This window comes from Phyllostomus discolor, chromosome 8 (assembly GCF_004126475.2).
Source record: "Phyllostomus discolor isolate MPI-MPIP mPhyDis1 chromosome 8, mPhyDis1.pri.v3, whole genome shotgun sequence".
Classification (NCBI taxonomy): Eukaryota; Metazoa; Chordata; class Mammalia; order Chiroptera; family Phyllostomidae; genus Phyllostomus; species Phyllostomus discolor.
Window position 1 is genome coordinate 108127879 of NC_040910.2, and position 26404 is coordinate 108154282.

Sequence of the window (26404 nt, forward strand, 5' to 3'; positions counted from 1 at the left end):
TGAGGTGCAGGCGCGTTTCAGCAGCAGCAGGTGGAGGCTCCACCTTCCCTCCCTCCAGTCCCCTCCCAGGGCCCCCGTCACAGACCCAGGCCTCTTGCTCCACCTTTGACGCCCCCGTGGCTCTCAGACCCATCCCCACACCCAGGCCGTCCCCAGGTCGCCCACACAGAGAACCAGCACGGGAGACGGGCTCGGTCGTGGTTGTGCGCCCAACTCACGGCGTTTGTGTTGTGCCGTCCTTGTAGAAAGAGCAGGAAACCCAGATACGCGCATACGCAAAACTGAATTAGCCCTAATGTGGCCACCTGGAGATTCCCCCCCTCCCCCCGCCACCACCACGTACAAATTCATGTTTTCACAAGGGAGCTCATGCTGCACAAATTATTTTGTAATTTGCTTTTTTTTTTACTCAACAATATGTTGTGAACATCTTTCCATATCAATAAATATTTGTTTACATCATCATTTTAACAGCTACATGGTTTTCCTCTGTATGCATTGATTTTACCCAGCCCTCCTGTTAATTATGTTCTCTCTGCCTCTCTCTCTCTTTCTCTGTTCTAGGTTACATTGTGATGCATGTCTGCCCCAGGCAGACAGAGCTCTCAGCCTCCACTGCTACCTGCACCCCCTGGCCTGGCTCAGGCCCCATCCACACGGCGCTTCCTCTCCTGCTACCCTGACCATCGGGCCTCAGTGTCTGCAGCCTCAGGCCAACCCCCAGGCCCACTTCTTCACTAGACAGCAGAACGCTGTGGGCCGGGGAGGGGATGCCAGGGTGCCCCTCCTCGGGGCCTACCGCCAAGCCATGCCCGCTTCAAGTCGAGGTAGAGATAAGATGACCTCCTGCCCTGGCTGGCGTAGTTCAGTGGATTGAGGGTGGGCCAAGAACCAAAGCATCCCAGGTTCGATTCCCAGTCAGGGCACATGCCTGGGTTGCAAGCCATGACCCCCAGCAACCACACATTGATGTTTCTCTCTCTCTCTCCTTCCCTTCCCTCTCTAAAAATAAATAAATAAAGTCTTCAAAAAAACAACAATGATGATCTCCTACCCCAGGTGCCCCCTCCCCCGAGTCAGAACCCGCCGGGGTGCCCATCTGCCGACAGGCCCAAGCGCCTCTCCGGACAGACCGACACCGCATCTGGCCTCGGCCCACCCATGAGGTGCCTAGCGTTCTCTAGGTTTGCCAGCCTCCAGTTCAAGGGGCTGGTTCGTGTCCAACTGCTGCCCGCTGGCTCTGCCTGAACCCCCGCCCCTCTCCCCGTGCCTGGCACAGCCTGGTGGGCAGCAGGCGTGGGTGGGATGAAGAGAACATGGCTTTCCCTGGGGGACTCCTTGTGTACCCCTCAGCCTGCCCATCCCCTGACCCCGTCCTGAGGAAGGGAGCCAGGCCATCGTGGCCACTAGATGGCAGTGCTCAACTGCCCGGGCTCTGTCTGCCATGGGGGGGCCACAGCCCTTGGGAGGCAGGGAGAACACCAGACTCAGCTGTAGGCAGTCTTATCCAAACCCAAACTGGTATCACCCCGAGGCCTCACCCCTTTATTTTCTGGGGTTGCCTCTGACCACCACAGCCATGCCCGCTGGGGGAAAGAGAGAGGCTGTGGCCCCTCAATAGCTGTATGACCTTGGCCGACTTCAGGAACCTTCTCTTGAGTCTCCATTTCCACATTTATAGAATGCGGGCAAGTGATACTTTACAAGGTAGCTATGAGGATTAAATCAGTGGACACCGGATGTGGCAGGTGCTTGATGTCTCGTAGCTCCCATTTAATGACACTCACTGTGCGTTTCCTGTCCCCGAGTTAGCTGGCACATTGGAGTGGGCGCTGGGTCCCCTGGGGGGTGGGGGTGGGGTGTAGGCCACACGTCCTGTAGGCAGTTACCTGGCATTGTGGACGGGACGCAGGGGGCAGCAGCAGGGAGGAGAGGGTGGGGGATCGCACCATGTGTCCCTAGACCACTGGTTGGTTGTTCGTGGCTCAGGCCTTGCGAGGGGCCACATGTGAGTCATCTCCAACTGCTCCGGAGGAACTCAGCGTAGAGGCTGGTCCCAGCCTGCTTTCTCGCCGCTCCGCCCCCTCCACCCCTGCCCTTCCCCAGCCCCAGACCAGAGGCCCCAACTCCCTCCAGTTTGAGGAGCTCTTGGGGTATCATCTCCCTCCGCTGTGGGTCCGTCTCTCCGATACCTCATCCTGTGGACAGGGGCTTCCCGGTGCTGGGACCTGTGTTTCACCAGACTGGGACCACCCTAAGGATAAGGTCTGCTTGCCCCTTCAGACTAAGGCCCCCCCAGGACAGGGGCCACCGCTTCCCCTCGGAGGGAACTCCCTGATGAGAGAGCCCGTGGGTCGCACTGTCAGTGGGATGCCCCCTGGGGGCAGGGATTGTCTCCTTCCAGCAGGAGGGCAGCTGCCCCAGGCGGGTGCGCACCGTCTGCCCCAGCCCGTGCCCGGCCAGCCAGCCTCTGCCGGCTAGAAGTGCCAAACTTCTATGGCTGCAAAAGGGTTCCTGGCTGAACCCCCAGTTTCCTCCCCCTTCCGCTTCCCTGTCCCGTCCCGGCACGTAGTTACCTCCACAGGCCCGTGTGCCAGACTGCCTCGCTGGGGCCGATAAGCTCGGGCCCTTTCCTTCCCCTCTTCTTCCCCCACCAGCCCGGGCCCCGCTCCAGCCTCCCCCCACCCCCCACCTCTCAGCCTCTCGCCCTGAGACCCGCTTTTTAATTGCTTTCCCAGATCTGCTCTGCTCCCCGCTCCCCTCCATCTCCCTGCCTGACTGCGTCCCTCCGGGAGGGTGAGAGGCGGGGACCAGATGTGTCCCTGGCGGGAGGACGGGGCTGGCGGGCAGCCTGTTATTTCCAATTCAGTGGTCCTCCGCATGGACAGGCTGAGCCAGGAAATGGCGGTGGGAGGGCTGGCAAACACAGCTAGTCTCCAGGGCCCCCACCCGGGGTGACTTTGGCCCTCCGAGCCCCCAAACCTCCATCTCAAACGCTCCTGGGGCCTCTCCACAAAAAAACCACAGAAGAGGGAAAGACAGCCATGAACTAGATTTTGTCCGGGAACCAGGATCCTCCCAAACTTAGCCAAGAGCCAGAGGGACATTCCTGGGGACAAAGGGGCGGAGGTCCAGGAGGCAGGACTCCTGAGTTAGCAGCTGCTAAGGAGGCTCCCCGTGTGGTGATGAGGTCCCGTGTTGGGGGCTATGCTGATGACTGGGGGTGAGGACGCCCAGAGGAGAAAGCCCAGTCCCCTCCCCTTGACAGGCCCCAACACTGATGGGGGGTTGACCTACACTCAGGTGACAGGGGCAGGTGCTATTCTGACAGGCTGCACGAAGGGACCGTGTCATGTTCTCTGGGCCTGAAACCCCCGGCACTGAGCCTGGCTCTGTGAGGGGGGCAGGAGTCTGGACCCTACAGCGGAGTCCGGACCTGAGCTGTGGGCCTGAGGTGGGTGCGAAGGGCCTGGAAGACAGTACTTCTAAACCCCTGGAAGCAGAGTTAGGGGCTCGGCCCAGACCACCCAGGTGGAAGAGGCAGGGTGAAGCGGGGAGAGGTGTCTGAGGGAGCCATCGATTTGCCCGCTCTTACAGACGGCTCTCCCTCTGTGAGAACAGTCCCATCTCAGACTCCCGTCCCCGCCCACAGAGGTCAGCTGAGAGCTGTCAGCTCACGCCCGCCTCGGGCCCTGCCAGCTCCCATGGGACGGGGGCCAGCCAGGCTGCCTTCTGGCCAGCGGGCACTCTCAACGCGACCTCCCGTGATTGAGGGCGGGAGCCACACACGCTTAACTCCATCGGCAGAATCTCCGTGCACTTAATGGGTCACCTGAGAGCACATGGTGCACCACGGAGCCACGAATGTTTGCTGAGTGAATGCCCATCTGCAGAACATGCTTGTCTGGATTGACCTCTTCTTCCCCTTACACGAGCTGCCCCCGGCTCAAGTGAATTCTGTTGCATGTAGCGGACCCTCTTGCGCGAAGCTTGCCCCCTGGCCCTAGTTGCCAGCTGCCTTGCCCTGTGCCTGCTGCCTCTGCACTTGCAGGGGCAATGGTGATGATCAAATGAGGTAATATATGTGAGGGCCCTGGGAAAGGGGAAGTTATTTAATTTGAACCCAACCGACACTCGGCAAGGCCTCCTGAGGTCACAGTAGCACGCCAAGCTGCTGGGGGCCACAGATGTGAAGCTGTGACTGCTTCCGTGGGCATCACGGGACACAGGGGGGGAAAAAAACCTCATTAAGACTAATTGGAGAGGAGTAAACCCCAGGCGTGCAGGAAGAAAGGATGTCTGTTCCCTTCTTAAGGGAAGCACCTGGGTGCCGTGCAGAAGACGAGACCTCGGTTCGAGTCCCGACCCTGCCGCTCGCTGTCTAACCCTGGGCATGTTTTGTTTGACGGCTTGAGTCTGCTTCCTCGTTAGACCTCACAGGATCGCGAACTTCTGGGAGGGCGCCCGCAGCTGGTGAGAGCTCAGGGTTCTGTTTTGCGTCCTCCCCACGCCTCTGAAGAGCCGTCAGAACCGAGCGGGGAGAGGCTGCTCCTGCGGAACAGCGAAGCCTCACCTGAAACCAGCAGCACTATTCACACACCTCGCCTTTTGGCACGTTTGCCTTCAGGAGCGAGTCGCCGCGGACTCCTGTCATTTGGTCTGCGCCGTTCACGCACTCAGGCGGCCACATCTTCCTGGACACAGGTAACCTCGTGCTGCGCTGTCACCACCACCCAAGGGAGTGGAGAGGAAAGCCACCTACGGAGGTGGCAAGCGGGGCCTTGTGGGGGCAAGCAGGAGGAAGGTCGCCCATGGTTCAAGCCTGTCGGGGCTGAGCCGGGAGCCTCACCCGGGACCTGGGGACCACTGACCCTAAACCCGACGGACTGCAGGACTCTAACCCACGCCCACACTGAGGGAGGACAGATCCAAGGCTGCAGGAGAGGCAGAGGGAAATGTGTTCTGGCCTCAGCAGGGTCCCGAGGTCTTCAAGAGTGTGCAGGTGAGACAGGGAAGGCGCACGGCCATCCCACCTGGGTGCACGGGGAGAAACACACACCGAGGACAGAGACGGGCTACCAGTTATTGTAATAAAAATATATATCCATATCTACATGTACAGATGCGGACATAAAGGATCAGAGGATATAAACCCACGTATTCACAGCTTTTTGATCTAGGTGGGACTATTAAGGCTGAGTTTCCCTTTCTTCTTTACACTTCTTTTTACACTGAGTGTGCAGCCTGTTCACAATAGAGCACAAACAATGAAGCCCTCTCCGTTTGGACATCAAGGCACCACCATCATCTGCATCACCACCAGGGCTGCGGCCTCTGCTCCAGGCTGGGGGGGTGGGGCTGAAGATGTCCCCGTCTCAGAAACCAGTGGGGGGCGAGCTGGGGCTCCCCAGCAGGCCCTCTCCTCACCCTCACCCTCCTCCACGATCATCCCTGTGCACAGAGCCCTTTGTTAGACTGGGGGCTGGGAACAGAGCCCCCAGCCAGCTGCCTGTAGGGAGGTGTTATAAGCTGGGCGGGGGGGGGACGATGGACGGCAGCACCCTTTAAAACAGCAACACATTAACACTCTCCAGTGTATATATACACGCTGAGAAGCTGCGTGTAACAAGAGGTTAGCAAAGAGGGCGAGAGGCGGAGGAATGAATACCCGGCAGGCAAGTGTTACAAAGGGAGAGGGTGTTGGCACTAATTGCTCCCCGCGTCGAGGAGGGCAGGCCGGGGCTCCCGATGCAGGCAGCTCCGGGAGCCAAGAGGGGACAGCAGTCAGGACACCTTGGTGATGCAGTTCCCGGCCGACAGCACTCCTCTGACCCTTGTCTGTTCCCTCTGGCTCCTCAGGTTGCTGGAGCCGGAGCCAGAGCCCTGGGCACTGAAGGGCAGCTCTGCGGGCCAGTTGCAGGGGGCGGGGAGGGGGGAGAACGGTGAGGCTCCGTCCCGCCGTTCTCCTCCATCCCAACTCCCATGTCTCTCATCAGGGCCCCTGAGATGCTTGCAAACACCCCCAGGCCCTCGGGCCTCAGCCCACCTTGTCCCTTCCTACTTCCTTTTTCACCTGTCACGGTGGCCCAGACCATCCCTGTCCCCAGTGCCAGTCACCTGGGGTTGCAAGGGCCTCCGCTGGCCTCTTCAAGGTGCTGCTGGGGAGGCGGGCGATGCGGCTGCGGCGGGACACTGAGGAACTGAGGAGAGGCAGGAGGAAGGTGGCGAGGTCACAGCCGTGCCCCTGGGCTGCAGGTGGGCGTGGGTGGGTGGACCCAGACCCCTGGCCTCCAGCACCAACAAGTACTTCGAGGCCAGATCTGAGGGTGGGAGGGGTGGGGGCAGGGAGTTTCGTGGGGTTTGAGAGGGAAGGGGGGTGAGGGGTGGGTAGGTCCTTCCCTGGATTAACCAGTGGACACTGACTGTCCCCCTCCTGAAGAGGGTCCCTTGGCCTTGAACCAAAGAAGGGAGACACCCTTCACCCCTAGCGCAATTCTCTACTCGCAAGGACCGGGGGAACCTCAGCCAGACCACCGGCGCTGGCCTTGCTCATGGGGCTCGAGCCCCCTACTGGCTCCTAGGGGTCCAGAGACATTGGGGGGCCCGCCATGGGCCCAGGCGTCCACTCCCCCCTGCAGCCCCCCAGCCTCACCTCACGACATGCCTCTTCTTGCAGGCTGAGGTCTTCGGGAAGGAGGACGCCGGCCTGGGGCCCTTCACGGCGAACAGGGGCGCAGGGCCACTGGGGGAGGAAGAAGGACGGAGGGGGGCAGGTCAGGAGGGAACCGGAAAAGGGTGCCAGCGCGTCCTCCCTCCATCTCTGGCTCGGGCGGTGGGAGGTTCGCCAGGAAGGCCTCTGGGGCTTCCTCCTGCTAAGGGGTGATTCTCCTCCTGCCTCGCTTGGCCCGAGCGGACAGCCGAGGGACAGGCCTGTTCTGGGAGAACGTCCAGGTGTCCGTTTCTGGTGTGTCCAGGGAGCCGGGGTTCAAACAGCATCCCCCATCCACCTGCCCGCCTGGCGCTGGTTACTGAGAGGTGGTTCGGGCCACGGGAGAAGTGGGGGTGTGGTGGGCAGCCTGCCGCCCGTGGCCTCCCAAGTCCAGGTCAGTCTGCCCCTTGTTCTTGGCCTTGGACTTTCCTGAGATGGTTGCTGTTCCCCTGACCTGACACGTGGGTGGAAGGTGGGGGAAGAGCTTCATCTTCTCACTGAGAAATGCCGAATAGAGTTTTCTGAGCATCCCCCCATCCCAGTTCCGGATGCTAGGCCAGAGGGCGATGTCTGGGGGCAGCCATGGCGGATAGAGCTTTCTCACTGGGACACAGAACCTTAATTGGAGCAAAGGACCCGAGCGACGCAGAGGAACAGGGAGGGCTGGACGGCCCTCCTGAATTCCTGCTCCCTGCTGACCCTTCCCCAAGTGAGGGTCCCATTTGCAGCTCCTCATGGGCCTGCCACAAACCAGCCCAGCGCTAACGGCCTGGAGCTAGCGAGGCAAGGCAGGACCCCCAAGAGCAGCATGCCCGGCCCTCCCAGGCCTGGGGAGCAGCCTGATCAGACTGATGCGAAAGAGACGGCTCATGTCTAGCTGGGCTCCAAGAGCTGGGCTGTCTTCCACTCCTCCGGGCAGCATCTCTGTCCCTCCCTGACCCTTGACCCCCTGCTGGGAGGGCTGGGAGGAAGGCAGGAAGGGGGCCCACCTGGGGATGAAGGGCTGGTCCAGCCTGTTCGGGGGGACGTTTTCCCAGCCAGCGCACTCGTGGAAACCCAGCTTTGAGAGGGGCTCCTCGGACAGATCAGACAGATCGAAGGTGGTGTTGAGGTCCCGAGCAGGCAGGGCCAGAGGGGTGGAGCAGTTCTGCAGAGCAGAGGAGCCCAGAGGCACCCGCCTTTTGATGACTGTGGCTGGGCAGAAGCGAGGGGAGGGGCCGGGAGAGGAGGCCCTCCCTGCCTTGGGGGGGGTGGGTCCGAAGGAAGGCTGAGCCTCGGGCAGGGACCCCCTCCTCAAGCAGGGCAGGAAGGACTGGCGCTGGGTCCCAGGCTTTGGGGCCGGGGCACCGTCTTGCTCCGAGGGGCTCAGCCTCTTCCTTCTCTTCTTCTGCTTGGGCTGCAGAGATGCCTGGGCTGCGGTGCCGTCAGGCCCCAGGGAGACCCCCAGGCTGTGCAGGAGGCCACTCTGTTGCCTTGCCATGGTCCGGGTCACAGGGCCAGAGTATCCTGGAGACCCTGGGTATGGAGAAGGAGGGTGCTGAAGGAAGATCAGGGACTGAGCAGAAGGAAGGAACGTTTCTAGAATGTGGGGAGAGGGACACGCAGGAGTCCTCAGCTCCCCAGTTCTGTGGTGACTCCCGGGGTCCCTCGGCATGCCCCACAATCCCAGGGGTCCTGTTCCAGCATCGAGGACCCAGCGAACCCTGGGCACCAGCTGGGCTTTGGAGTCAGCGCCAGCAGGCACAGGCAGAGGCAGGGCAGGGGCGAGACTCACTTGACTCTGAACACAGCTCCTGAGCCAGAGGTGCCCCCCCAGCTGGGCCCTTGGGAGCTCCCGAGGCCTCCGTTCCCGGCCCCGTTTTCTCCTCCCCGTGCGCCAGCTGCTGCAGGGTCTGAAACTCGGCGATCATGTCGGGGGTCAGGAGGTTGGCTGCCTGGAGCAGAGAGTACTGCCGCTGGGCCAGGCGCAGCACCTTCAGCACCAGCCTGGAACAGAGGGAAGGAAGGCGTTCCCGGTCCTACCCAGCCCCGCTGGCTGGGGTCCTCTCTGTGACGCCTGGGGCCCCGCTGCCCCAGGTGCGGCGAGGAGCACTCGTGGGCTGGCCTGTCTGCCCGCCTTCCCGCCACGGCTCCCGCTCTGCGGCGCCCTTGCTCAATGAAGACCCGGCTGGCAGAGATGGCCACTGGCCGAGGGGGGGTGGGGGGCGGTTTCCCCAATAAATGTGCCTCCCAACCACGACAGTGACCAGGCAAGTAGGGACAGAGCTCCAAGTGGCCTCGGACGCAGAAGGTCCGAGTGTCCTCTCAGCGCCACCACCTGTTAGTGCTGCGATCTTGGCAATGACAGGCTCAAGTCTGACGGCCAGCCCGCCAGCTCGAACGCCCGTTCCGACACTTCCCGACCGCTGAGCCTGGATCGCCGCCCACCCTCAGTCTCCACGTCCTTTAAATGGGGTGACAAGTGCACCCACCTCGCCGGGCGGCTGGGCAGGTGGAATGAGTTATTTTACAGAGAGCGTGCAAACAGTGTACCCGGCACACCGCGAGCGCTATCAGGTTAGCTGACTGTCGCTTTCTGTAAAACGGAAATAAGGCCGTCCACCCGGTGAGGATGAGAGGAGATTGAGTAAGACGGGCTGCAGGCCCTCGGTTCCGAGAGGACCCTCAGAAACGCCGTCTGGCGCGTGGCGGGGATCCTGAAAGAGCCCGTGTGAGTCAGCGCACCCTGCACAGGCAGGGGGAGCGGCTCTTTCAGGGAAATTATGAGGATAATGTGATTATCGATGCTGTAAATTTAGATTCTAATAAAGCAAATTTCCTTCCTGTCAGGAACACCTACGATAAAGGGAAAAACACAATCATCTCGGTGGGGATTATTCACGACCGCTAATCTGTCCTCAGGTAGCACACTCGCCTACCTGCCCGACACCTCGGAGCCCCCTCCTCTGCCCTCCCTGGGCGCACAGGGAGCCTGGGCTCATTTTCTAAAGCGGCCTCCGGGCCTTTTCAAAAGACGACAGGGTATAAATGAAAAAGGACACAGCAGAAACTCATTTCACATTGGCCGAGCCACACTCCGAAAGATCAGACCGAGAGGGAGGGTGGACGTTAAAGATAAAGGCCGCTGGCCTGGAGGTCAGGGGCCGGGTGTGGCCCTGCCTCCCTCCCATGGTCACATGGCCCTGGGCAATGGCCCTAGGACCCATCTGACAAAAGGAGACTCGGTCCACACCAGGGATTTTCAGACTGAGTTTGGAGAAACCCATCCGCGGACATTTTCAGTGGAGCAGCCCTGCCTTATCTGTTCTCCACGTTAGACTGCAGCCTAAGTTCATTGGAAGAAAGGAGTTGGCAGAAAAAAATTTTTTTTCTGAAAACGACTGAACTGGAAAAATCTAAGATTGCCTCAGTACCCTGGTGGTCTCGGATTTTTGAAGTCTAAAGCCAAAGAAATTATTTTCCATCAGCTGGTTGTTAGGGTGTTTCCAAGGATGGAGATGATCTAGAATGTTCTGTGTCCCCTAATACTTAGGGTTTTCGGCCGGATTTCATTAGCGCTTCAGCTCAAAGAAGCAGGGAGAATAATTAGGGTTGTGATCCCTCAGATCACAGCCAAGACGGAAGCACCTTATCAGAGGCCACAAGACGAGAAGCACAGCAGAAACGAGAACGCTGGTGTCCCCCGTCCTTGCAACAGAGGACACCGGGCAGGGAGCCCCTGACTCATGAGGGGGAGCCCGTGGCTGTTCCCTGGGCTCCGAGGGGACACCCTGCCAGCGCATCCCCGCCACAGCTGGGCCCCAGGGAGTCGGCAGCAGGAGACAGATAATCAGCCGCTGATTATTCAGGCTGCAGCCTTTTTGCTGAGTTGGGGCCAGACACTCTCCAGCAAGAAATAAAATTAAACAGGCCCTTCTGTCCAGAAGCTTTAAATACACCGCCTCGTGCGAAGCGTGCTGGGGAGGGCGGCGCGGGGTCGGCAGCCGCAGAGCTAAGTGGCCGGGGATTTATGTGCTGGGGACCACGGGAAAGAATGCCAGCAGCACCTCTCCGGAGAGCACAGAAAGAATGGCCCAAAATCCATTTCTCTCTGGCCGCGGGGGGTGGTGTGTGTTTACTTCGGAGGAGGAACAGCTACGGTTGATCTGTCGTTGAAGACACAGTGAACACCAGACTCAGGAGGTCTGTCCCTTCCTCGGCCCCCTGCTACCACTTCTCCGGGCTGCCCCCCCCCCCGCCCCAGGATGTGCAGCTCGTCCCTCGGACTGGAAAGGGAAGCGCCAGCCCAGACAGCCCGCTTTGCCTCCCTTCTGCTGGGCTGCCGGCTATGTGGAGGAGTCAATGGAGAGAGGATAAATAACTAGAGTGGGCGATAATATCAAGCTGTTAAAAGCAGAAAATGGCCCTGGCTGGGTGGCTCAGTTGGTTGGAGCCTCGTCCCATACACCGAAATGTTACAGGTTCGATCCCTAGTCACGGCATGTACAGAAGGCAACTGATCAATGTTTCTCTCTCACATCGATGCTTCCTCCTCTCTCTCTCTCTCTTTCTCCCTCTCTCTCTTCCTTCCTCTCTCTCTCAAATCAAGTAAAAAGAAAAATATCCTCAGGTAAGGATTAAAAAAAAAAAAGAAGCAGATAATGGACGATGATGAGAAAGACTTGATTCTTTTTTTTTTTTAGATAAGTATATCTTTTTTTTTTTTAAGATTTTATTTATTTATTTTTAGAGAGGGAAGGGAGGGGAGGAGAGAGAGAGAGAAACATCAATGTGCGGTTGCTGGGGGTTCTGGCCTGCAACCCAGGAATGTACCCTGGCTGGGAATCGAACCTGCAGCACTTTGGTTCCCAGCCCACGCTCAATCCACTGAGCTATGCCAGCCAGGGCTCAAGACTTGATTCTTAACCAGAACAGAACCAGAACTTTTGCAACTGGGTACCAACTCCCGCCCCAGGAGGCAGGAACCTATCACCTCCCTTCTTGGACCCCAGAGAAGAGTAAGACACCTACTGCTTGAAATGGTCCTCCTCCAGGTTCTGTGGTGACAGGCGGCCCCCGACGCCAGGGGATGCCGGCAGTGACCGTCGGAGGCTCTGCTCTGGCACCTGGACTGGAACCTGAAAAGGAAGGACGTCACAGGTAGGAGGCCCAGGATGACCTGCCTCCCTGTGTAAGCGGCTTCTAAAATCCTTCCCTCCTCCGAGAGTGGGCATCACAGTGCCTGGATGGCCAGGCCCTTGTAGGGGTTCTTCCTGCAGTCCCATCCTCCCTCCCCGAGCCCCCGTGGTAACACGCCCCCCACTCCCAGACACTCAGGGCCTGACAGAGTAGCTCTCCTTCCTGCACGGCATCTGAAAGCCTCCCAGTGGCTAGGACTCGACATCCGGTAGAGAACCTGGGACTGCAGGGACCCCATGAGTTGGAAAGGATACTTCTAACATTCCACCAGCTCTAAGTCCTACCTCCACAGCTGGGCCTTTGTCCTTGTCCTCCAGGGGCAGCTCCTGGTCCGAAGAGTTCCCTTCCTCGACCCTGCCCTCCTGGGCCTCTGGCCCCGGGCTCTCCTCTGCAGGGACTGCAGGCTCTGGGCAGAGCTCTGGGGTGCAGGGCTGGCTGGGGAGGAGGGATGGTGGGGAAGAGCTGGAAAGGCTAAGGGGGGAAACGAGGGGTTTTAGGGGCGGGAAGTCGGGGCAGGTGGGGAAAGCAGGGAGGGGGCAGGTGCGACAGAGCCCACAAGGATGGCTGCTTGGGTAACAAGTGGGCAGTGGCTGGGGGTGGGGGCAGGGAGGAGGAGCCGGAAATCTTCTGGTTTAGGGAACAACGACGCCCATCTCTGAACTGTACCTCCTTTTGAATAGCAGATGATGCTTACATGGGCTGGGGCATCATTTGCTCATTTGACACAGGGTATTCTCAGTGCCAGTCAGTGTGCTGGGCACTGGGTGGGGACCCTAGCCCTAGGTGTCAGGACAGAAGCAAGGAGTCCTGCCTGGCTCTCCAGAAGCTGGAGAGGGGGGCGTCCCTGGCTGAGCTGGAGTGGGGTAGGTGTGGGCCACAGAACTCACAGTTGTTGCGGAGGGCTCGATGTGGGGGGCTGTGGGAGGTCCTGGGCCCCCGCCTCATACACGCGGAGCTTCTCCCTCAGGGTGGCCACCTGGAACCGAAACAGCCGGTTCTTTGGAGCCCCAGGTGAGCACAGGAGGGGGGAGCTGCCCCAGCCCCAGGCCCAGAACCCTGGCCACACTCACCCCACCGAGCCAGGGTGCCCTGCCCCCCAGCCACGCTCCGCAGGTGGGCTCCTCACCTCAGCCTGGAGCTGTTGGCAGATGGTGGCGTACTGGCTGATGTGACAATCCAGGCTGACCACATTGCTCTTCAGCTGCGATGGGGACACGGGGGAGAGATGTCTCTTCACTCAGAGTGGCTTTAAGCACCCTCGTCCAAGGGCCGGGCATTGCGCTAGGCACCTCACACATGTTCTCCTGAGTCAGGCTCACGACTGGGGACAGCCCTGGGAGGGCCGGTGCCTTGCCTGAGGCCACAGCAGAGGCAGAGGTCGCCTTTGAACCCAAGACCCCCGACTCTGCCTAATACACTCCCTCTAGGCCGGGGGCTTTCCCGCCGCAGCCGGCTCCCGGGAGGAGGCAGAGGCAGGGAAAGCAGAGCAGCCCTGCCCTGGTCTGGGTTCCATGCTGCTGTTCCCACCGCTTTGCTGCTGAACACGAGTCTGAAAGGGATCGCTGGAAGAGATCACTCCGCCACGCCCTCCTGCCGCCTCCCTCTGGAGGCGATTCTGCCTCAGTGTGAGCCAGTGCTGTATTTTACTCTTTTTCCGAGTCTTGGAGACCACCCTGCCCCTCCCCCATCCACAGTCTCCCCAAGCACAGGCGCCCTGCCACTGCCACCACAATTCCCCTGAGGACAGAGGCTGGGGAATGCCTTCCCTCCGCCCGTGGGAACACGCGCTCCAGGCACCCGGGCACGTCCGTGGGTCCTGCCCCTCCCCCTCCCAGCCTGCGGCCCCCCACGCCAGGCGGGCACACACCGAGAGCTTGATCTCCTTGGCGCGGTCGGCATACTTGAGGGTGTTGTAGGTGTCCTCGTACGTCAGGCCGGAGGGGCTGACGGCAGCGATCATCACCGTGCGGCAGTTGCCCCCGAGGGAGTCCTTGAGCAGGCGGGTCAGTTTGCTGTCCCGGTAAGGCACGTGAGACTTGCGACCCTGCGGGGGGAGGGTGGGCAGCGAGCAGGCCGGGGGTGAGGTGGCTGGACCAGACAGACCCGTGCTGGAACCTGGCAGCCTCGGGCCCCGGGCTGCAAGGAGGGACCGGTAGCTTCGGGCGCTCGGTGGCCGTCCCATGGGCACCCTGAGCCTGTGCGGCCTTACCTTCGCGTCAGCCAGCGCGTTGAGGACGTTGATGAGGGCCAGCAGAGAGCGGTTGATGTTGGCGCCCTCCCGCAGCCGCTCCCCCTTGGCGTGGGTGCTGGATGCCCGCTCCGAGCCAGCCAGGTCGATCAGGCTCATCTTGGCCACCCGGAGGGCCTGGGTCAGACCCGGCAGCCGGTCCTGCTGCTTCACGAAGATCTGCGGGCGGAGGAGGGCGGGGGTGAGCCAGCACCAGGCATCAGCAGCCCCCTCTGCAGGCTCCGAGCCCCCACCCCCTCACCTGGAAGATGGCATGGGAGCGGGAGGACGTGGCATTGGCGTCGGTGGGGTGCTGCGTGCGGTTGCGGTTCCCCCTGGTCAGCATCTCCAGCAACTGCTCCGCCGAGGCTGGCTACAGAGGAGAGGACGGGGAAGGGAGCTGTGGCTTCCCCAGCCCGGATCCCCCCAACAGCAGGGCTGCTCCGCAGAACCCACGTCACCGGCGATGCCATGGGACTCGGGTGTCCCCGACCTGCCCGGTGAGGGACCCTGGAGGACCAATGAGGCGGCTCACGCCACCCACCCCAGCCACACACCTGGTGGAAGGAAAGGCCTTGCACTACCACCCCCTTGTCGGGGTCCTCACGGATGGCGAGGGGTCCCTTGGGCTCCAGGAGGTCGTGGATCTGCTCATTGTACACCTGAGGATAACGGAAGCCAGGGAGAGAGATCTGAGGAGCAGACCCCACTGGGAAACCTCAGCCCGAGGGGCTGGGAAGGCTGAGCTGCTGGGCTGCTGGGCGGGGTAAACGTGACCAGATACCACCACATGAGTGGCACTTTGCAGGATGATGTTAAGTGACAAGAGCAGGTTTACTTCACCTGCAGTGAAGTGTCTCTCTGAGCTGTTTCTGTCCTCTGGGCTCTTGCTGGGCCCCCACCTGCCCCCTTCCTACCACCCTCGCCCACTACTTGCTCCCCGCCCCTCCCTTTGGAGGTGCTCGTGAGAATGAGGGGTGGGGCCGCCCAGGCCCAGGAGGGGACAGCCTACCTCCTGGTAGCTGATGAGCACCTCGAATCGCTTCTCCTCCTGGCAGGCCTCCAGCCGCCTGTACAGTTCCACAGTGGTCAGGTACATGATGCCGGGGTCCCCCTCTGTTCCCAGCATGGTGTGCGTCTTCCCTGCCCCGGTGGCCCCGTAGGCAAACACTGCAGGGGACAGAATGGGGTATAGGGTGGTGGCAGGGCCAGACCCTCCTTGTCTAGTGATTCCCCCTGCGCGCTTCCAACCAGCTTGCCCTTCTCTCCCCAGGCCCCTTCCAGTGCCACAGTCCCACTGCTCCAACCACCCGCATCCCTGCATTTGCCCTGCAGCCTGAGTTCTCCACGTCTGTGTCCCGGCTTTCCCACTGGTCTTCGGGTTCTCGGGCAAGGGGGTCTCCATGGAGGCCGAGGCATCTCCCTTCCTCCGGGATGCCTTCTCCTGCCTAGGTAGCCCCTCTGTTGAGGGCCCATGGCTCTTCCCCCTCATCCCTCACCTCAGCCTATGAGCACACACCTGTGGGTGTGATTTCAACTACTGTCTCCCCCCCGCAGACTGTAAGCATCAGGAGGACGGAGACCACGTCTGTCTGATCTGCTGCTGTATCCTGAGACCCGGGAGAGTGCCTCCCACCCAGGAGGGGAATGAATGGGGGACCCACAGAGGATGCAAGGGCCAGAGGCCTCCTCAACAAGTGCCCAGCCGAGGGGACGGTGGGCACCTGTCAGGGGACACGTAATAGCGTGAGAAGAAGCTGTTGTCCAGAGCCTCACCCGAGCAGTTGTAGCCCTGGAGGAAGCTGTCCAGGATGCTGTGGGTGGTGTGCTGAAACACGTCCTGCTGGGTGGCCGTCTCCCCGAAGACCCGGTCGAAGACAAACGTCAGGTCTTTGCCCTTCTTCTTGGGGCCGTCGTGGACGCTGCCCCACTTCAGGCCAAGGAAGGCCCCTTCGGGCTCCTCGGGGTCAAACACCAGCACCCGCTCGTCCACCACCTGAATCACAGGCCGCCGCTGGCTCTCCAGCTCCCGTGGGGTGGGGGGCCGCACCCGAACCACAACCTGCACCTTGCTGTCCTCCACCGCCGTCACCATGGCAACACCTGGGCAGAGGCACAGTGGATGTGAGGACCAGCCTGACCCTGGGACTGCGCAGGGGCCCCTGCAGCCGAACACTCAAGACCTCCTCCCACCCCTACCCTGACAGCCAATCTCTGTTTTATACCGTAAGAGAGTAAGGATATTGGTGCCAGCACCAATTATTAATAAATATCTCTTTCTCGCTTGAAATACCACGTTTGTCATGTCCAACTGACTATTTTTTTTCAGAGGCCTATTACCGGGCTCTCTGTTATGTCCCACTAATCTGTCTACTCCTGCGCTAATGCCACGCTATTTCCATCCCATCCTTTACCATGTGCTTTCCCTCTAGTAAGGCAAGACCCCTCCCCCCAACTAGTCTTTTTTTTGTGTGATTTTCTTGGTTATTCTCAGACATTTATTATACTATTCAACTCTTAAGAAAATATTTTTTAAAAGATTTTATTTATTTATTTTTAGAGAGGGAAGGGAGGGAGACAGAGAGAGAGAGAGAAACATCAATGTGTGGTTGCTGGGGGTCATGGCCTGCAACCCAGGCATGTACCCTGACTGGGAATCGAACCTGTGACACTTTGGTTCGCAGCCCGCGCTCAATCCACTGAGCTATGCCAGCCAGGGCAAGAAAATATTTAAAAAATATATTTTATTTCTTTGTAGAGGGAGGGGAAGGGTCGGAGAGAAACATCAATGTGTGGTTGCCTCTCATGAGCCCCCTACTGGGGACCTGGCCCGAAACCCAGGCATGTGCCCTGACTGGGAATGGAACCGGTGACCCTTTGGTTTGCAGGCTGGTGCTCAATCCACTGAGCCACACCAGCCAGGGCAGACTCTAAGAAAATTTTTTACCAATTCCATTCCCAATCCAGAACATCTCTATCTCTTCCTACAAAACCTTTATTGGAATTATAATTGGAATTGTATTACATGTACATATTTATTTTATATTAAACCTTTTCATGCAAAAACATGGCTATTGCCTTTTTATTTGTTCAGATTTTTTTATGTTCTTCAATAAGATTTTTATAGTTTTCTTTTTCTTCAGATAGGTTCTGCACCTGCCCTTTTAATATAATTCCCACGTACTTTATAGATTTAATCACTCTTATGAATGCAACGGCTTCCCCCATCTCTGTTTCCAGGTGGTAATTGCTAGCAGAGAAACACTGCCGCCCTCAAACTCTCTTATTAACTCCAATTTTTTAATTTAACTTATTTTTTAAATATTTTATTTGTTTATTTTTACAGAGAAGAGAAGAGAGAGAGAGAAATATCAATGTGTGGTTGCCTCTCACGTGGCCCCCACTGGGGGACCTGGCCCACAAACCACGCATGTGTCCTAGACTGGGAATCGAACTGCAGACCCTTTGGTTCTCAGCCCATTCCCAATCCATTGAGCTACACCAGCCAGGACCCAATTTTTTTTTTTAAATTAGGGCTTATCGGGTCGTCTCAGTATGCAATTATATATCAGAAAAGAAAAATAATTTTTTACCTTTTTTCTCTATATTTATACCAAATATTTTATTTCTTGTCTGTTGCAATCTCTAGAATGAGTTTGAATAATAATGATGACAATGGGCATCCTGTCCTGTTCTCGATTTGAAAGGAAAGGGCTTTGGTGCTTCACCATCGAGGAACTAGTTTGGCATCTGCAGTCACCATCACACTATTAATTCCTTCTATTCTTATTTTACTTCAAGTTGTTACTAGGAAGGTCTAAAATTTTACCTAATGCTCTTTCAGCGCCTCCTGACATGTGTTTCTTCCCCTTTATTTTGTTGATGTGGTTAATTATTTGATATTATTCCTGGTATTAAACCAACCATGCATTCTTAGAAAAAATCCTACCCTGACCATATTGACATTTTTAATTTTCAAATGGTCAAATGTGTCAGGTTTTCTCTTATGGTTTTTACATCATATTTGAGAAGACATTCCTTCCCCAAGGTAGTATACACTTTTATATTTTTGCCTGTTACTCGTTCTTTTTTCAATTTAGGTCTCTATACAGATAGAATCTATTTTATCATGAATGATGTGAGGTTTTGAAATTTCCAAAAGGTAAGCAATCATCTCAAGATCATTTATTAAATCGTATATCCTTTCTCCACCCATTTCAAATGCCTCATTTAATAGAACCCCTATCCCCTGACTGGTGTGGCTCAGTGGGTGGTGTTGTCCCATAAACTTAAAAGTCACCGGTTCGATTCCCAGTCACGGTATGTGCCTGGGTTGCCATGTTGGGGGCCAGGTCCCCAGCTGGAGGCGTGTTAGAGGCAACCAGTCAATTTTTTTTTCTCATGCATCGATGTTTCCCTCTCTTCTCCTCTCTCTAAAATAAATAAATAAAATCTTTAAATTGTCCTATAAACATGAATTTGTTTTTAGGTTCTCCATTCTGTTCTGCTGATGTGCCTGTTCCTTTTGCAGGAACTCACTGTTGGAATTGCTGTGATTCTATCACCTCGCCTCATTTTTCTTTTTCATAGTTATTCTTGGGCATCTTGTCTGGCATAAGATTTTTAGAATCAGTTTACAGAATTCTATGAAAAATCCTGCAAAGGTTTTAACTGGGAGTACTTTGAATTATAGATCGACATGAGGAGAATTGGCATCTTTATAATATCAAGTCTTCCCATCTAGTATCTCTTTTCATTATTCACAACTTTACAATCCTCAGTAAAATTTTATAGTTTTCTTCACTTGAGTTTTGTATATTTCTTGATAGGCTTATTACTAGTTATTGTATAGTCTTTATTATATTGTGAATAGGCTCTTTTTATTTATTTATTTTTTTAAGATCTTATTTTTTTAAAATTTTTAGAGAGAGGGGAACGGAGGGAGAAAGAGAGGGAGAGAAACATTGATGGGCGCTCTCGCCCAACACATCGATTGGTTGCCTCTTGCACGCCCCCAAGGGGACCTGACCGCAACTCAGGCATGTGCCCTGACTGGGAATCGAACCAGCAACCTTTTGGTTCACAGGCCGGCACTCAATCCACTGAGACACACCAGTCAGGGCAAATAGGCTCTTTTAAAAATTGCATTGTCTACTTCATTTTTGCCAGCGCATGGGAAAGCTACTGATTTCTGCATGCAGATCTTGTATCTGGCCACATTACTGAACTCCCTTATTACTTCCAATAGACTGTCATTGATTCTCGTAGATTTTTCAATTAAATGATGGGATAGTTCGCAAATAATGACAGTTCCTTTCCATTTTTAGCTCTTCTATATTTAGTTCCTTCCCCTGCCCTATCCATCAGGAATGGGCATTAAATTTTATCAGATGCTTTTTTGGCACTGGCTGGGATGAGCACACAGCGCTTCTCCTTTAACACATTTGTGCAGAGGGTGAGCTGGGCGGGTTTCCTGGCGTTGACCTGGCGATGACTGCAAACACTGATTTGCTCATTCCTGCTTGCAGTGCCCTCGGACCTCTGTCCTTGCTTTTTCCATTTCTCCTGCAAGCCAGCCTCCCAAGGCTAGAGATGGAATTTTTGGAATGCAGGCGTCACAGACCTCCTGGAAAAGTGCACCCCAATCCCAGGGATAGATTAACAGAGGTCAGGGACAGAGGCTGCTCCTGGGGGGCAGGAACAGGCAAGTGCTTTCTCAGGCAAGACCAAGTCCCGCTGACAGGACCAAGGTCATTCAGCAACAACAGCAACAACAACAACAACAACAACAACAAAAGTAGAATTTCTACCTAATACTTCAGCAAACAACTCATGTTTTGTTTTGGGAATGAAGTAGCATTCAGCTGATTTGACACTCCTGTCCCCCACGTCCAAACTGAACTTCTCCCTACACAAAACAAGATCTCAACCAATAATAATCTTTTTACACGTGTATAGTTTTTGTCTTGTTCCAGCAACCGGGCTGCAACTGCGTGCCCCCCCTATGAGGGGCTGCTTCAAGCACCTGGCGAACATGATCTCCTTCCGTTTCCGTCACAACCCCGTAAGACAGACGCTATTATCGCGCTCATTTTTCAATGGGGAACTGGAGACGGAGAGGGTTCAGCAACTTGCCCGAGACCCCAGTGCTGGCGATGAAGCCTGGTTCCAGCCCAGGCAGCCCGACTGCGGAGCCCGTGCACTGCCTTACACTGAATGACACCATGTATTATGCTTTCATGCTCACATTGCTGTAATAGTCCCGTATGTGTTCTAATAATCATCATCTCTTTTATGTAACTGGCATAATGTAGCCTGCAAACACTTTCAGATGTATGGACTGCACCTAATTTTCAGCACACAGAAGGCTCCTGTCTCCCACCCGCGCTCCACGCCCCCCCCCCCCCATCCCCAGGGAACCAGGCTCTTGTGGGGCCCGGCACCCTCTGGGGGACGGCGGAGGGTGCCGGCCCCGCAGTCTGGGCCCACACTGGCTGACTTTGATGGCAGTCCCAGCTCCCAAAGGGGAAGATTTCAGCTGAGGAGGAGCGACAGAGCCGCCTACCATTCTGAGCAGGAAATTAAAAAGGGCACTGGCAAGCGGCGTCTGTGTAACCTTTACAGTCCTCTCCTCTCCACTTCCTGAGGGCCAGTGAGGCAGACTGTTTGCCTAATGAGATGTTTTCCTTCTTCCTGAAACGGCTCAGGGGGCACGGGGTGGGGGCAGGGGGTGACACGTGGCACGGCTGCAGCTAGGATGCCTGGGTCCTGGTCCCTGCTCTGTATCTGACTGGCAGGAGCTCTTCCCACCAGCCACATCACATCGGTGCGCCAGCTCGCCTGCTCGGAGAGCCGGAGAGAACAGCTACAGATCTGCTCCCCACCCCAGGGGGATGGGGAGATTAATGAGAGAACGTTTGTCAAGTTTGCTTTGATCCTCAGCTGGAAAGAGCATTTTAGCCCAAAGTACGAGGGAGATGATTCTTTAATAAGATCTTCAGGGTTCTGAGCCAGCCACAGTCACGTCCCGTTTCTGACCCAGGGCAGCTCATTAAAACCCAGAGGCTAGTTCGCTGCTGAGCTGGGGCTGGGGAGCCAAGATTGGGTTGTTTTCAGGAGAGCCTCTTCTGCCCATCCTCAGAGGACAGGTGGCAGAAGACCAAGTGCTTTGGAAGCTCCTGGAGCAGAATTTCTGAGGACTTGAGGAGATCTGCCTGCAGACATTGGGAGCTGGGAAGGCAGGAAGGGCCTAGACCTCGGAGGTGCTGTTTTTGTAGGGATTGCTGTAGTCCCCTGTGTCACTCCTTCACAGCCCTCACACACCTGTGTCTCTCGTCTTTAGGCTCCAAGAGAGCAGGACCCTCTTCTGATACAGGCTGTGCACCCTGGATGCCCAGGCACCAGATGCAGCATGAGTAAAGGCTGCATGGTATTTGTCCTACGGCTGAGTAATGGTCAGAGAAGAGCAGTCTGAATCCAAAAGCCTAAAAGTAATTACTACTACAGCTAACATTTATCGAGTGCTTACTATGTATCAGGCCCTAGGCTAAGAGCCTTACAAATGGCGTCATTTAACTTTCACATGAGATTTACAATCTCATTCCATGGTTACATCCCTACTCTACAAGGAAAACTGAAGCCCAGGAAGGAACTCGTCACTTGGATGGTAACTAACAAGGCCAGAACTTGACCTTGTCCAGACTGTAAGCAGAGGCATTGCTGTTGGTATTAAGCTATTCTGCCCTGTAGCTGGGGTTTTGTGGCTCCTACCTCTCCTTACCCTGGTACCTACAGGGCATCGCCCAAACACTGCCTCTGTCTATGGTTGGTCGCTCAGAGGAGAGAGTTGTGTTTTTTAAATAGACAATCATAAGGCTGTAGCTGATGACAGTTTTGCTTACTACTAATTTTATCTTTTTTATACCTCTTGTCTTATAGTTATGGCCAGGACCTCTGGTACAATATCAAATAAGGGCAGCAACAGCGAGCAACCTCATTTCTTTGTTTATTTTACAAGGAATGCTCCTATTTTTTGCTTGTGGTTGGTTTAAGAAAATTTATCTCTATTTCTAGTTTACCAAATTTTTCAAAAATCATGAATGGGTATTGAATTTTATTGAAATGTATTTCTGTGCCCAGTGGGACATGCTTTCTCCTCTAAACTGCGATTATGCAAATTGTATTAGTAGATTTTCTAATGTTAAGTCATTCTCATATTCCTGGGATAAACCCAATTTGGTCATAATGTATTCTTTAAATATACATTGCTGGCTTCTGATTGTTCATATATATTTTTAAAGATTTTATTTATTTATTTTTAGAGAGGGGAAGGGAGGGAGAAAGAGAGGGAGAGAAACATCAATATGTGGTCACTTCTCATATGCCCCCCACCAGGGACCCGGCCCGCAACCCAGGCATATGCCCTGACTGGGAATCGAACCAGTGACCCTTTGATTCACAGGCCAGTGCTCAATTCCCTGAGCCACATCAGCTAAGGTTGATTATTCATATTTTACTTAAGACTTTTACAACTACATTTATAGAAGAGATTAGATGGGCTTATAATTTTCTTTGTCTCATTTTTGGTATCACAAAATAAACAGGACATTTTTAAAAGGGAAGATTTGCATAAGATTAGAATAATTTCTTCCAATTGCTTATAAATTTCTGGTAGAGTTCAGTGGGGTTTTTTGGTGGGTGTGACAGTACATTTTAAACTAATTCAATTTCTTCAATGGTCTAAGATAGGCCTGTTAAAAATTTCCAGAACTTCGATTACCCAGTCAGGGTACATGCCTGGGTTGCAGGCCATGACCCCCAGCAACCGCACATTGATGTTTCTCTCTCTCTCTTTCTCCCTCCCTTCCCTCTCTAAAGATAAATAAATAAATAAAATATTTTTTTTAAATTCCAGAACTTCTTCTTTTTTAAAAAACAATTTTTTATTTATTTTATTTTTAGAGAGGGAAGGGAGGGAGGAAGAGAGAGAGAGAGAAACATCAATGTGCGGTTGCTGGGGGTTATGGCCTGCAACGCAGGCATGTGCCCTGACTGGGAATCGAACCTGCGACACTAGAACTTCTTAAATCAGATTTGGTAAGTTGTTTTTTCCTAGAAAATTGTCCAAAAGCGTTGTTAAAAAGTGTGTTCCACTGGAGTCTTTCTCTCTCTCTTTTACTTTCTCAGTGACTAAAGTTATGTCTCTATTTTCATGTTTGAGGGCATTTTCTACGTTTTTTTTTTCTTTATTGCTAGGGATTTGGCTTTTTTATTAGTCTTTTTAAAGTTATAGATTTTGGCTAAGTTAATCCACAATTATGTGGTAAAATTCTACTTCATTAATTTCTGCTCTTAATGCCTTTTTATAGTCTACACATTTATTCTGTTGTTCTATCTTATTAAAGTAGTATATTTGCCTCACTAACTTTCAGCTTTTTTAAAAAAAAGTTAAAATGTAAGCAGTTAAGACTATAAGTTACCCTCGAAATATTGCTTTGCCTGCATCCTACAAGTTTCATAAATGGCATTATCACTGTTCCATACTAATTATCTTTTAATTACAATTATGATATCCTATTTAACTGAGTTAAGCAGGTTTTTAAAAAAGATCTATGTCAGTCAGAGAGACAAATACCACATGATCTCACTTGTCTGCAGAATCTAATGAACAAAACAGAAACAGAGGCATAATGGACACATGGAACAGACTGTCAGCTGTCAGAAGGGGGGGGGGGTCAAGGGGCTAGATGAAAGAAAGTAAAGGGATTAAGAATAAAAATTTAAAAATATATAGGTAAAAAACACAGACACACACGATAGTTATGGTGATAGCAAGAGGGAAAGGGAGGTGGGGGGAGGTGGAGTTGGGCAAAGGAGGGGGGACTAAGACGGAAACAGACTTTGCTTGGGACAATGTGCACATAATGCAGCGTGCAGACAATGTTTTGTTGAGTTGTACACTTGAAATGTGTATGATTTTGTAAACCAATGTCACCACAGTAAATTCAATTTAAAAAAAAAGATCTAGCCCTGGCTGGTGTGGCTCAATGGACTGAGTGTCAGCCTGTGCACCTAAGGGTCACCGGTTCGATTCCCAGTCAGGGCACATGCCTGGGTTGTGGGCCAGGTCCCCAGTAGGGGGTGCATGAGAGGCAACCACACATTAATATTTCTCTCCCTCTCTTTCTTCCTCCTTTCTCCTCTCTAACAATAAATAAATAAAATCTTTTTAAAAAGATCTAAAATATGGGTCTATTTTAATTTCTTTTCATTTGCTATTTTTAACTTCATTGTTTGTGGAAAGAGAATCTAGTTTGATATCTGATCATTGTTTTGATTTGCTTTGTGGTAAGATAGAGAAAAATCTTATAAATACTTCTAAAAATATGCTACTTGTATACTTTTTAAAAAATCCTCACCCAAGGATATGTTTATCGATTTTAGAGAGAGTGGAAGGGAGAGAGAGAGAGAGAGAGAGAGAGAGAGAGAGGAAACATCCATGTGAGAGAGAAACATGGACCAGGAATCAAACCCCACAACCTTTTGGTGTAAAAGCCGATGGTCTGACAAACTGAGCCACCTGGTCAGGGCTATTTGTACACTTAAAAAAAAAGGTATAAATAGAGGTGGGTTGGATAATATAAAGACCAACGAATTGAGGCACCTTAAACTATCTGAGGGTGGAGTAAGTTAATCATGAAGTGGGCAGAGGTGGACTGGCAGTGCTGGCAGCTGAAGCACGGGATGTGGTGAGGGAGAGGAAATAGAACAGGAACAAGATTGAAGAAGCAGTGTAACGCTGAGGAGAAGCTCATTCAGAAAAACTCTGTAGGCTTTCTCCTTTTAGGTAGTGATTCCCAATCTGTAAAATGTAAACATGAGTATCTATCCCATAGGATTGTTGTGGGGATTAAACATGGTAGGTGCTCAAAAATGTTAGCTATCATTACGGGATTAATATGACAAACATTTTCCCATGATGCCAGATTGTTGTATTTTGCTGTATATAATGCGTACTTTCTGCCCAAATTTTTTGAGGGAAAAATAAGGATGTGCATTATACACTGGTAATACTAAGGATGCACATTATACATGGGAGCGCATTATACACGGCAAAATAGGCAATGTCTTCAGTAAAACCCCCTATGTTTCCCATGTCAGAGTCCGGGCAGTAGCTTTTCCAAGTTACTTGCTACCTTAAAGGGTCAAAGCTAAGAGGAGGCATCCTAGGAGCTGTAGCAGAAGGCATGTTTTTCTGCCATACAGGTATTCTTTCATTCCTTCCTTTATTCAATCAAATATTGACGCAGCGCCCAGTAACTAAGTTCATTCTGACACAGCTCTGCCATCAGTTCTGCATGGATGTGTGGAGAGGGTCTTAGCTACTCCACACAGATGCGCAGGGGGTCCCAGGTCTCCAGACCTAGCGTCCAGGAAGACCCAATGCTTCCTTACACCCAAGCAGGAGGGTCTTTCACAGACCGGATGCGCAGAAGGCCCGGCCCAGTGCAGGGTGCGGACGCACTCCAGATCCGTTACGAACGAGCAGAGGGGTCGCGATCTCCCGCGCAGATGTGTAAGGAAGCGCCCTGATGCCCACACCTCCCCTGCCTGTTCCAAGGAGACCACGCAGAACCTAGGTGGTCTCCACGTTGCACTTTATTGTCTCGCACTACAGAGGTCGGGCTGGCACTGCCACCTTCAGCGTTTGGGACTGAGAGTCCTAGACTTGAGCGTAGGAGCCCGCAAGAGCGCTTACCCTTCGTCGATTCCAGCCGCTGGTGTCGCCGCTCGCAGCCGGGTCCCTCCGCCGCAGACAGGAGCCCGGGGCCACGGGAGAGACTGCCCCACACCCTCCCTTCACCACGCCAACCTCCGCCCGCGCCACGCTTTCAAATTTGCCGGATTGACTCATCCGCGCTTCTCATTGGTCGCCGCCTGGATCGCTGATTGGCTGTTTCCTAAGTAACAAAGCACAGCCCTGACGTTGTAGGCACTGGCAACAGTGCGCTTGCGCATTTCCTTTAACTGCTAAGTGGTGGTTTTGAAGCTGCTTTCAAGGCTGGGCGGACCGGACTGATTGGCAGAAACAAGCACGGGATTGGGGTCCGGGGGTGCCACGGCCCGTCGCTGTTGTCCCTGGGATTGGACTCATCACCAATTGCAGCAACCAGACATCAAACCCGTCTTCAAACCTGCTTTTTCTGTGGGCATCCGCTTATCTGAGAAGGGATTTTTAGCCACTGGCCAGGGTCTGTTCTCTGCATGCGACCATCCCAAGAATGAATTTC

General features: G+C 54.3%; 1 protein-coding gene across 2 annotated transcripts; it reads right to left on the reverse strand.

Moving 5' to 3' along the window:
* Positions 1 to 5069: 5069 nt before the first annotated feature.
* KIF18B (kinesin family member 18B) lies at positions 5070 to 26010 on the reverse strand. 2 transcript variants are annotated; one of them, XM_036034026.1, is made up of 16 exons: positions 25873 to 26010; positions 15891 to 16217; positions 15127 to 15284; positions 14672 to 14776; positions 14377 to 14487; positions 14097 to 14294; positions 13755 to 13931; positions 13014 to 13088; positions 12775 to 12863; positions 12172 to 12358; positions 11720 to 11826; positions 8484 to 8695; positions 7699 to 8224; positions 6653 to 6742; positions 6118 to 6179; positions 5070 to 5903 (listed from the first exon to the last, which is right to left on the reverse strand). In XM_036034026.1, exons 2-16 carry the CDS (start codon positions 16207 to 16209, stop codon positions 5785 to 5787), a joined length of 2535 nt encoding a protein of 844 aa, XP_035889919.1. In that variant the 5' UTR covers positions 16210 to 16217; positions 25873 to 26010; the 3' UTR covers positions 5070 to 5784. The 2 variants fall into 2 exon arrangements, with proteins under 2 accessions (XP_035889919.1, XP_028376064.1); XM_028520263.2 differs by having other exon boundaries at positions 6118 to 6200; positions 25873 to 25984.
* Between the last annotated feature and the right edge of the window lie 394 nt (positions 26011 to 26404).